Raw genomic sequence first — 12,722 nt, forward strand, 5'->3', positions numbered from 1 at the left:
CTACAATGAGGTGGTGGTGGTGGTGATGTTGGTGGTTGGGGGGGGGCGGGGGAGGGGGAGGGGTCATGTCTGTTTTTTTCACCAACAACTGAATAATATCACAGTTGTACCTGATATGATATCAGACATTCTGCTAATTTTCAGTATCTCCTATGTTCATAACACAAGTACCTAAAGAGCTACCTAAATGAAAGATGCACACTAGGTGAGTCCAGTGTTAGTCAATCAATCAATCAGTCAGTAAATGAAGACCTATAACAGAGCTTGTAGAAAATAAATAAATAAATAAATAAATAAGGAAGGAAGGAAGGACCTTTAACAGACCAAATAAATAAATAAGTAAATCCTCTAACCGCGCTGTCGACAGAGGCGAGTGTCAAAATATACTGATTCATATAATAGAGGAATAACGCGAGACTAATCCTGTGTCACACAGTCTAATATTCCCTGGTCAAACAGAACGGCGACGTACTCGACCTCCGCATCCTTTCGCCTTTTCTGTCTCCTCTCGGTGCCTCGTCCTTCTTCTCATTACAAAGATATATTTTTTTTCCCACCGAGCACCGCCTCCGTCTGCACACACGACTAGACGCTCTACAAACCTCCAATCGCGTGCAGGCGGCCGCTCGACGGATGGATCTGATTGGCTTAGAGCCGCGTCAATCGCGACGCTCTCCGCCAACGGACCAATCAGAGGCGGCCGGCTCGGCCCCCCCGCTCCCGTTCACCCTGAACTGCGCGCTGACGTCCGCGTCACGTGATGTTTTCGCTGGGTTGTAGTGATGTGTAGCCACCATGAGTGAAGGGGAGAAATAAAGATTGATAATGGCAGCCAGCGATTACGGCCCGTCTGCTACCATGCAACGTTCTCGTCGTGCGTTTCGTGCCGCAGACGCGCCGCGGCGACCCCTCAGACGGCGGTGAGGATTTTACTCGAAGGCGTGAAATCTTATCTGGAGCTCCGAGGCTGCAAAACCAAAAAAAATGGGCCGTGCATCGGTGTAGCCGAGGTAAAGTGACCTTTAATCGCATTGTCCCATGGAAGATTTGCCAGATTTCCAAAAGAACGGCGTTATGTTGTCGCTGGAGGCGCAGCCGCGTCGTGTTGTCACGAAAACGGCGGCGGCCACGACTAACGGCGACACCTCTACCGGGGAGCCTCCATCCTCCTCCTCCTCCTCCTCCTCCTTCTCAGTCAACAGCAGCGGCTCCCGCTTGCCCGTACACTTGACGGCCTCTTCTCACCAAGGTCCGCCGCCAAGGAGGCACCATCCGCCTTACCATTTCAGAGTCCATCATCTTTTCCCCGACGACAACACTCAGGAGCCTCTGGCGAGGAAAAACCTGCCCGCGCTTCAGTATAAGGTCCATGACTCTGCCTTTTGCCGTGTGCTTAGCGCTGACACGACCGCTGCTGCTCTCGCTGCCGCCGCCGTTTGCTCGGCCGGCGTGGACAGAGACATCTGGAAATGTGGCTATCTCCGCAAGCAGAAGCACGGCCACAAGAGGTTTTTCGTCTTGAGAGGCCCCAGCAACCTTGGGCCCAGCCGTCTGGAGTATTACGACAGTGAGAAGAAATTCAGAAACACACTCAAAGCTGCTGCCTCAACTGCCAGTGTTGCATGCCCTCCTAAGAGGGTTATTTACCTATCCCAGTGTTTTACAGTCAACAAGAGGGCTGACGCTAAGAACAAATACCTCATTGCTCTTTATACTAAAGACGAGTACTTTGCTATGGTGGCTGACAACGAGCAGGAGCAGGAGGATTGGTACTTGGCCCTCACTGAGCTGATGACAGAGGGCAAAAAGGGGCAGCTGGACACTGACGAGCTGGACGACGGCTATGGGACGATTTCACCTGGAACCATTTTCAAGGAGGTGTGGCAGGTGAACGTGAAACCCAAAGGTTTGGGGCAGACCAAGAATTTAATGGGGGTGTACCGTCTGTGCCTTTCCGCCAAGACAATTCACCTGGTGAAGTTGAACTCGGAGACCCCTGCTGTGAACCTGCCATTAATGAACATTCGCCGCTGCGGCCATTCGGAGAGCTTCTTCTTCATTGAGGTGGGCCGCTCCTCTTCCATCGGGCCAGGTGAGATCTGGGTGCAGGTGGAGGACTCTGTGGTGGCTCAGAACATGCACGAGACCATTCTGGACACCATGAAAGCATTGAAGGCCTTCCCTGACTTCAGACCGCGAAGCAAAAGCCAGTCATCCGGGTCCAATCCTGTCCCCTTCATCACAACCCGCCGCCACCTTGGCAACCTGCCGCCCAGCCAGACGGGGCTGCAACGCCCCTCCAGAACCGATTCGGTTACGGGAACTCCTCCCACAGGAAGCAGTAAAGGAGGAAGGGGTCAGCGCTACCGTACATCCAGTGAAGGGGAAGGCACCTCGAACCGGCCCCTCAGCTCGGGCACAGGTAGCCTGGTGCACCTGAACACCCCCTGTCTGAACATAGGCCGGGAGGAGAGCGGTGGCTGCTGCGCTCATGCTTCGCCTGGCTCCGCCCATCATACCCGCTCTGCCTCCCTCCCTGTCTCTCACTTCCTGTCTGCCACCAGTCCCATCAGCGTTTCCAGCAGCAGTGGCCATGGTTCGGCCTCGGACACGCATACGCGGCCCTCCAGCTCCTCCATCTGTGGCTCTCCGAGTGACGGTGGCTTTAACTCCTCTGATGAGTTCTGCCCCAGCCCTTGTGACTTTAGGTATTTTCGTGCAAGCAGCAGCACCCCTGAGTCCCACGGCAACACTCCACCCATTAGGGAGGAGTACCGACTGGTGGACTACATGGCCATGGATTGGCACAAGGACACGCAGGGCGGGGCCAGGACTTTTGAGGAGGAGAGCAGTTACATGGAAAGGACTTTCCTCAAGCTCACACATTCCTCCAAGCCAAAGCTTGGCAATGGTTTAGGTGTTATGCACCAGAAAGCTACGCAGACCTCATCTTCATTAGATGAATCGAGCCCTGTGGAGTCAAAACGGCACCCAGTGTGCTTGTGCCTCCTTAAAGCAGGCTATAAGTCTTACTCTGAGTTACATCACCCAACCAGGCCTCCCTCGCTCAACTCTGACGGTCAAAAGAAACTGCCTAAAGATGATGGCTACATGCCCATGATGTACAACATTGTCCCCTCTCCTAATGCAGATTACACCCCTATGCAACCCAGAGCAAACCATCCGGCCACTCTGGACATTTATCCCTGCTCTTCGCAACAGGTGGACAGGCATGGCTATATGATGATGCTGCCTGCAGACAGCCCTTCACCAGGAATAACCAGCCCCTCTAGCAGAAACCAGGCGGAGTATGATGATTACATGGATATGACCCAAATCGCCTCAGCTGAAGGCTACACCCCAGCCTCCCCCGAAGGGCCCAAATCTCACGGTTCTTACTTCTCCCTTCCACGCTCCTACAAAGCTCCGTCTCGAGAGAATCGTCAACAGACAGAATACGTTCCCATGTCCCCGGCCGAGCCGCCTAGCCCGCCTAGTCCAGGAGAGTACATTCACATGGATTTCAGTGACAGGCCTCCTCATGCTGCCTCCTCCCCATCAGCTATGGACTCCCCCTCCACACCAAGCTCCCAGCCCTGCTATCAGCTCTGCTGCTCCTCACCGGACCATGACTACTTAGGTCTGAACATGGACAGTCTCTTGAAAGACCGCCCTCCTCGCCACTCGCTTGTAGCTCCATGGAACCCCCCGAACTACGCGCGCCCCTTAGGGTGCGCTTATGGCCGCACTCAGGCCGACTATGACCCCGTGAAGGTCCACGCTAGATGTGCGGAAGCTGGAAGTCCCTCCAGAATGATCCAGCACCTCTGTGTGACAGAAAGGCCTCCCAGTCCCCAGATGGAGCCCAAGGTCATCAGGGCGGATCCGCAGGGCCGGAGGAGGCACAGCTCAGAGACCTTCATCCCTTCGCCTGGTGGCACCGCCAGTGGATGCAACATCAGAGCCCCTGCCAACCTCAGTCTCGCAGAAGGCAGCAGGTGGCAGAATTCTGCCTCGTTTGATAGCGTGTGGTCTCACACGGAAGATCAAGGATCTCCTGACTCTGTTGCCCTTTCTCCAAACTGTGCTACTGGAGGAACGCGCCGGAACGCTTCATCCAGCTACCTCAACTACATTGCTCTGGACCTGAGGGAAGTCCCCAGGATCACCCGCGATGCCCCCCCTCCGCACCCAGCTCATGGGACCCTCCAAGAGAGTGAGGCCTATGCTGGTATAGACTTCTCCATGTCAGGAGGACACACCACTGCCTCAAAAGGTTGGTTGTATTTCTGTCTCCCCTTATGCTACAAATTAAATGACAACTAACCCAGAAAGTGCCTTTATGAGTGGTTACCATGCTAACTTTACATTTTTTCCTTTACATTTGCTCATTTAACTTTTAGCATGGTGGCTTGTGTATTTGAATAATTAGGCAATGTGCAATATATTTGTGTGTGTGTGTGTGTGTGTGTGTGTATATATATATATATATATATATATATATATATATATATATATATATATATATATATATATATATATATATAATGCAGACTCTAACTGATAGTATTCTGGTGTCCTTTAATTGTAGCTAAGGTGTTGTGCTACACTTGAACTTGTCTTTGTTTTCTGCTCTGCTTTTTTGATGCGAAATGGCTGCTGTTTACACTGTCTTAAGCAGAGTTTAAATAAGAAGTGTCCCCTCAACATTGAATAGTTATCCCTGTCAATGTAGTGAAACATTTAAAATGTATAAAAAAAAAAGTCCTTGGGACCTGGAGTCACTTTTTTTATTTGAACTAAAAAATAACAAAGAAATTTCACTTTTTGTTTTGTACTGAAAAATGCACTTAAATAGACTTTGTTTTTTTGTTTTTGTTTTTTTATTTTTGTTGTTGTTTTTATGGGCACCCAAGTCTTTGTAGGACAGATATGGATTTGTAAAGTGAGGTTATGAATCCACATTAAAGATAAGCACATGCAGATAGCATTGTCTTTTTGGGCTTTCTTAATAGAGACAGTTATCAGGAGATCAATAGGGCTGAATCTTTGATATGAATGTTTTTGTGGTGTCATTTCGGCATGCATTAGCCATCCTCTCAGACCCACACACAGACTTTCTGTGCATCGAGCATGTCTGTAAGACATGTGTCTTCATGTTCAGCTAGCTTTTGTGCAACATACACTTGAGTATAGCTTTAATGAGGAGGTTTGTGTTGCCAGGACCCGCTCATTAGTAGAAGATTGGGTAATTTCAGTGCATTCAAGGAGTTACGTGATATTCAAAAAAAATCAAAGTAAACAAATATGTAAGGTCTGATGTCATACTGGTCTGATGTCATACAGTGCAATTCAAAGACTGCTGTTCTCAGTGTTGAGCCTACTGAGCATAATTACCAAGTATGTGGAGGCTTTTCTTCATGCCACATATAGTCATGCTCAGTAGTACTCTTATAAACCTATTTTCCATAATCATTTATTGAAAAGTTTCTGCATAATCCAGTCATTAAGATTTAAACAAAGTCATTCAGAGTGGTTTGATGTGAAGTGCTGCAGTGATTTCTTTACAGTGGTGGTGATGACAACCAGGGGTTGTGATGTCTACAAAGCCAATATATCTGTTTACTTTATTATCCAATATGACCATGAGTTTTTATGTGGATTATTATATAATATTATGTGTAATAATATGGTAAAATAGTGGTAAATCTGAAAAAAAATGTTTTCTTTGGGGACTATTGAGTCTAACAATGCTAGATTTTAAAATTATGTTTCAGACCAGGGGTGCCTAATCTTGGATATGAACCGCCCTGTAGAGTTCAGATCCAACTCACCTGGCTCTAATATTCAGATGCCCCTGAAGACCTTCATTATGTGGAGCAGGTGTGTTAGAGGTGAAGCTAATGCTGCCTTCAAGTCATGTTGAAATATCATATTTATGAAATGAGTGCACATGAACGGCACCACAATGTCGTATTTCGTGTCTGAGTATCTGAATTGGGGCCGTGTCAACAAAAAAGCAATGCTAGCCGCTGATAAACTGGTGGCATTTTAAAGTCAAATCAGCCACACATGAAAATAGAGATATAAGCACATTGTGTGATGCTTCTAACTAAATAAAAACATTACTCATAAGTATCCTTTGCTCTTCACCTTGTTGCAGTAATACAAAATTAACACTCTCATCGCTCACAGACACACACACACACACACACTTTCTAAACCGCTTATCCTTCTGGGTCGCAGGGGTGCTGGAGTCTATCCCAGCTGTCATTGGCGGAAGGCAACACTCTCATCAATCAAGTCATAATTATGACCTCCAAAGTCTTAAGAATGAACTTCTGAGGAGGACTTGAAGGTGGCATAAACTTGGGCACCACTGTTTTAGACTAAAATCATATTTTAGAACTATCATAAAACAATATCTGAGGGATCAGCGTGTTCGTAATCGTTTCATGTTATAGCTCTTTGTAACTTTTTAAAGTACTAAACTTTTCAGATGTCTGGTTCCTATCACCACCAGTGTAAACAGTTCTTACTGTATGTTTCTAGAATGGATAGAAAGATGGAATTATGCAGACAGTGTAAGGTAAAAAGGTTGATAATCATGCCATACTGTTTTTACATTGCCTAAGATCAGGGGTTAGAACTAACGGTAAATAATGTGCTTGTCTTATTTTTTAATGTATTTTTTAATGGCCAGACTTTTGCAGCACATCTTGAAAAGTAACTAGTTACAAACGTTAGAGATTTACAGGGGAACCTTGTGATGAAGTGTTGCCACTCACAAGTTTCATCCCCTCAGCCAGAATAAGGTCAGAGGTTTCCATAATGAATTACCTAACCAATCTATTAATTATATCATGTTTACATAAACAGGTACCCGGTTGGTTTTATTATGCTGATATTTTGGATTTTTCAACACTGCTCCCCTTAGACTTCAGCAGTAATCTGACAGACATGTAGAAAGGCACTGTTCCATTCCATCCCAACTGCTGTGTCAGTCCATTAAGTGGAGATGCTCCGGTCACCTGCGATGCTAACTTTCAGTGTGTACATGCTACATGTCAGTTAGTATGTGGATTAGCATCGTCGTGTGACCACCAGCTTTCTGAAGAAGACGAAGTAAAGGCATTGATTTGTGAAGCAAGTAGTCCTGTGTGTTTTCTTCAGAACTTTTCATTCTTATTCATCACTTTTGCCGTCTTCATTGTGATTGTCATGCTGATCCTCATCTGTACTGCACAGCTTGTTTTCTAAGAGTGTTTTGAGTGTAACATTTTACATTTTAGAATAATGTTAAACTGTGCATTTCAGACAATGAGCCACACACGAGGCCTTCTGAACGTTAAAGAATTAAAAATGACTCGTGAAGGTTCTTTTGTTAATGCATATAAATTTAGACAGCAGTAATTCTTATGTTCATTTACAAGTTGTGTTTATGACACTGTAGTGGACGGTGCAGCAGTCTCAGTTAAAGCCTACACCTAGACTAAATAGGATTGTTAATAGGGAGACACCAATGGTTTGGCAATTCATTCCAAGGTTAATTTTATCCATTTTAGAGTTTTGGTTTTAAAAATGAAGTTTTTTAAGACGTTATCATTATTAGACATTATTTGGGATATAAAAGTGAGGAAGTGCCATTTTTGTCCATTTTCAAGATGTCACTTCTTTCAAGGGTAAATTTTCAAAATTTCTCCATAATTCAGATGTAAGAGGATGTTGAGATCTTACTAACTCTGATTTCTTCACAGTGGTGGTGATAGGAACCAGGAGTCACAATGTCTACAACACAAATAGAGCCATTTTATTTACTATCCAAAACCACCAGTGAACCCACACGTGTCTGCTGAGTTTTTCTATGTTATGTTGATAGTAAAAAAAATAGTGGTAAATCTAGAGGAAAAAATATTTTGCCTTAAAACACCATGAATGTAATTCAGAAGTATGTTTTAGGCCCAAATCTTATTACAAAACAATGTATCAGGCAGCGTATTCATAACCATTTTATGTAACCCTTACAGGCCTTAAACACTTACCACCACTGTTAACAATTCTGAGTCAGTTTCTGAATGACTTTGTTTACATCTTAAGGATTTTAATTATGCAGAAAATTTGAAATTCCCCCTGCATGAAAGGTTATAATTGATTGTAATTGTTAGAGGTTCAAAACAAATACCATTTGAGAGATGTAAATAGCATGTTTTGGCTCAAAAATGCCAGTTTTGCAGATACAAACTTAATATACCTCTTTCTTTCACGCAGAGTGAGCAAGTCGTATGCTGGGAGGAAATCAGGACATTGGGAATCCAATGAACTCTGGAATGCAGAAGAGGAAGCTGCCTCCTCCTCCTCCTCATCAGACCTCCAACAACAAAGACTGAAACTGCACAACCTCTTTTGCTCTGTATCTCCTACATAACTGCCTCAAACCGGTTCCATTTTTTTTTCTGTTAAAAAAAAATCGGTTACTTTGTTTTTTGACAACAGTTATTGTTTACTTGAGTGGCTGCACTGAATATAAGTCAAAATCAGAACTGTGAATTCAAACCAGACATATAGCACTTATTAGTTTCCCTTTATGGTACTCTGTCGTTCTTATTTACAGTCGTCATTTTGTTCCTTAACGAAATCTGCTAGAACTTTGTAAATAGGAGGAGCTTGTATATCAAATAACATTTTGTAAAATGTGCCAACTACTTAGTAGTCCCCTCCACACACACACATACACTCACGCACATATATAATATATATATCTTGTTTATTTATATTGATTTGTATTTATATGAAGGGTGTATTTTTTCAGGGAGCATTTAGTTGCTTGCAGATCCTGCACATAAATTGTAAAGGGGTTTTAAGTTGGCCGCACAGACCACCTCTGTGAACACTGAACATGTAATTTTTAGTGTACAGCTTGTACGATATTGACAGTTGGGGTTTTCATTTCCGCTAAGGGCCTGGATACATCAACTGGTGAGACAGTTCGGAGGCCCAGTGAGATCGCACAAGGATGAAGGCTCACGTTGAGCAAGTTGCTCAAATTCCCAGTATTTAATAAAACATGCTAGTAATTAAATAATCCCACACTCTTAAAAGTAAACATCCCTCAATGGTTCTTGGCCTGGTTTGGGCTAGGAACTCATGTCTCATTTACAGAAATGCAGTGGTTCTTTAAAAGGGCATGTATCGAAATTCAGTACTTTCATGCTACTGACTGAATTACTTCAATACCACCAAGTATTGAAATATTTTAATGCCCAAGTCTTATCAGTATTAGTGAGCCAATAAGCATGCTTGTTCCAAAATCTAGACTGCTGATTAGCTGTCTAAATTACATTCCTTATGCATGTTATTAATGTCAGTGCTTATTGATTAGTTTGTTGTCCGTTAGGGTCAGCACTTCATGCTCAGTTGAGATTTATGCCACACTGACAAAATCAAAATTATAATGATGAAGATGTGATGACAACAGTAGATAATTTACTTATATTCTCTGATGACACGTCCTTCACCAAGTTTTTACTGAGTTCTCTTTGAATACTCTTCCAGTGCGCTCATAATTGTCAGATTCATCCACTTGGGTAAGGGGCCCGTAGCACAACCGATGATACAAAATGTTCTTCCACATGTTGCATGCAATTACACATTTCCACCAGAGAGGTCTCCAAATCCCCAAAGCGCACATAGTGTAACTATTGTTCAGGAATTGGTATTAGTATCGAAAAATTTTGAAAGATTCCCAGCCCTATTATTTAAAGAACCATCTGTGTCACCTTTTGAGCACTTTTATTTCTAAGAGTGTACTGCCACCTCAGAAGCTTGTGTGCATCACGGTGTGGCATCACAGTGTGGCAGCAGACCAGATAAAAATGTAGATCAGAACAAGGGAAATGATCTGTACAATGAATCGTGTATCGAATTGGCTGCTTAGAGGCTCCTAATAGCAGCTTTGACTTGTGTCCAGTGTATCCAAGCCCTAAGGGGATTTGCCACGAAAACACTCGCCTGTCTCCCCTCCCAGCGTGTTCCGTGAGTGGAAGTTACGTAACATTGGACGGTTTATGCGATGTGATAGAAAAATATCGCAAAAGCGCGGAACCAGGATACTTTCTTAAGATGCAGATAGCACTTTGTAGGTACTAGATGATAACAGTGTTTCCCATTAACATGGATACTACCTCCTGTCCATAAGATTGAAAATAGATCTAATATGGCGCAGTTAGATTGTCTTCATTGAAGACTCCCTAAGACAAATAAAACGTAGTATTGCTGGAACGGTAGATCAGTATAAGTCCCGAAGTGGAGCATTTGGTTATAATGTGGGAGGTTGTTGTAATGGCTGAGAAATGTCTGCTGATGCCTCTGCACTGTTAAAAATAAAGGTTCTTAAATGGTTCTTGGCTTGGATGAACCGTTTTAGGGTAATTCTTCAGTTGGTGTAGAACCTTTACATTAAAAGGAGGTTCTTCAAACCCTAAAAATGGTTGTTTTCTGGCATCACTTTGAAGAACTTTTATTTTTTAGAGTATAACAGCTCTGGCAGAGAATGGTCAAGGTATAGAAAGTGTAGTTAGGTTGTCTGTGAGCTTTGGCTGTTCTAGAAAACTTTCTGAAAAGAAGATAAAAGTGCTACTACGCTCATCTGCTTTTTGGTCTCTTGGTCTAATAGGCCATTTTGGTGCAGTTTCTTTTTGACATTTCGCCTGTCTTAAGGTGGAATTCCACCATTTCTTTTCAGATTTTCTGCATAATTCTGCTATTGAGATGTAAACAATGTAATTCAGAATGATATGATGTGAAATGGTTCATTGTAGAGAAACAGTGGTGGTGATAGGAACCAGAGGTCGAAATGTCTACCTTGCAAATATAGCCATTTTGTGTACTATCCAGAATGACTAGTGAACCTACATGTGTCTTCTGAGTTTTGATATGTGATGTTGATAATAGTAAAATAATAGTAAATCTGAAAAAATACATTTTCTTTGGAGACTGTTTTTCCTGTTACCACTGCCAGGACTTCTGACATTTTCAAACTATGTTTAAATTAATTAAACTTTTCAAGACATCTGGTTCCCATCACCACCATTCTGAACAGGTTTCTCTAGAACAATACATCAAACCAAATAACTAATGAATTACCCAGAAATTTTGAAATATTGGAGGAATTCCCCTTTTCAGCGTGCTACCTAGTCAAAAAAGCTGAGCAAATAAGATGCAAAACATTTGTCCATTCCATTGGCCATGCATAGAAGAAACAGTAAAAGTTCTTAGGTTTCTTTCAAACGCGAGGCGTACTGTTTACATTTTGAAGTGTTACACAGAGATGGCGTTTTCTCGTTTTCTTAGCCCACGACTGGACAAAAAGAGATGTTTACTGAACAATGAGGTTGCTTTTTTTTTCGCTGTTGGTCACCAATCTGACACACCACACCACATATAGCTGGACACTGCACTGGTACTGTACTAACAAACGTCTATGCGCTCGTCCATTCCCATACAGTACATACTGTAGCCTACTGTTCTACACAATGCTCTGTTCTGTACGTTGGTTGGTTATTTATTCATGTATTTAACACGTTTATTTCTTGAATACGGTGATGTTCACTGTATGCGGGACAGTTTGTACAGAGCATCGCTGGTGATTGCAATTATATTAATATATAACTCGCAGAGAGGGAGAAATTAAGTGTAAATATGACCTTAAGACCATGTGTTTCTCACATCTCTTTGTCTTTTTTATTTATTTATTCATTTATTTATTTATTGTTTATTTATTTAATTGATTTATTTTAAATGACTAAGGGTTATTAACAAGTCCCTTTCTTGCCTGTACCTGAAAGCTTTATATGAAGAGATGTTGGGTAGAGGTTGTGGTTGAAAGCTGTGTAGTAAGAAGTGTTAGCTTTACAGTAGTAGTCCAGATGATGTTGGGACAAAGCTGTATGTCAGTGATCTTATCCATTCGTTTCGATGGCGGGACCCTCGTGGCCGCCCCTTCTTTCTTTGACTAGCTTTTGTGTCATGCTATTGTGTCATGATATTGCGTTGCTTTAATGTATGTAATATGTGAAATGGGAAAAAAAATAACAGTAGTATACCGTTTCTTGGAAACTTTTTTCTACACAATAACTACAGTGACAACCTGAAAACTAATCAAGCTTGTGTTTTTGTACTTAGGGCTCTCTCGAGGATCTAGAATTCGGGGATAACTCTTATTGTTTGGAATTGTGGAATTGAGTTATTTGCCTTTTGTTTGGATTAAGGAAGAGAGAGAGGGGCGGGAGGGGGAAGAAAAAAAAGAGAAAAGAGGAATCTGAAATGGGCAGAGCGTGTGTTGACAATTTGCAGTTTGTTGTTTCTCTTGAGGATCCCAGTCAATGCTCACATCTGCTGCTTAAAAGTTTGCGATCGGGCTGAACCACGCTGATAGTGCTGACTGAATCGGATCATTCTGAACACCGTCTTCCTTTGTAAATATTGTAATTTTTGATATCCCTTTTCTCTCGTTGACCATGCTACACAGCACCCACTTTCCTTGATTTCACAAACGAGGGGTGTCTGGGGGATTTTTTTGTCAGTTCTACATTTTTATATTTTATTTTTGGTGTATATTTATCAAATTGGGTTTTGCTTGTCATAGAGCTATTGCAATAAAAAAGTGCCAAGGTATTCTTGACTGTGACTCATGCGTGCGTGTTTTCTTATCAGATGTTTGTGAT

At 43.0% G+C, this 12,722-nt stretch overlaps 1 protein-coding gene across 1 annotated transcript; it reads left to right on the top strand.

Annotated features, from left to right (window-relative positions):
- The first annotated feature begins 771 nt into the window (after nt 1–771).
- irs4a (insulin receptor substrate 4a) lies at nt 772–12,685 on the top strand. The gene is made up of 2 exons (XM_036588247.1): nt 772–4,276; nt 8,269–12,685. The coding sequence occupies exons 1-2, from the start codon at nt 1,039–1,041 to the stop codon at nt 8,271–8,273; spliced, it is 3,243 nt and encodes a 1,080-aa protein (XP_036444140.1). The 5' UTR covers nt 772–1,038; the 3' UTR covers nt 8,274–12,685.
- The last annotated feature ends 37 nt before the right edge of the window (nt 12,686–12,722 follow it).

The sequence above is a fragment of the Colossoma macropomum genome, unplaced genomic scaffold (genome assembly GCF_904425465.1).
Source record: "Colossoma macropomum unplaced genomic scaffold, Colossoma_macropomum, whole genome shotgun sequence".
NCBI classification, from domain to species: domain Eukaryota; kingdom Metazoa; phylum Chordata; class Actinopteri; order Characiformes; family Serrasalmidae; genus Colossoma; species Colossoma macropomum.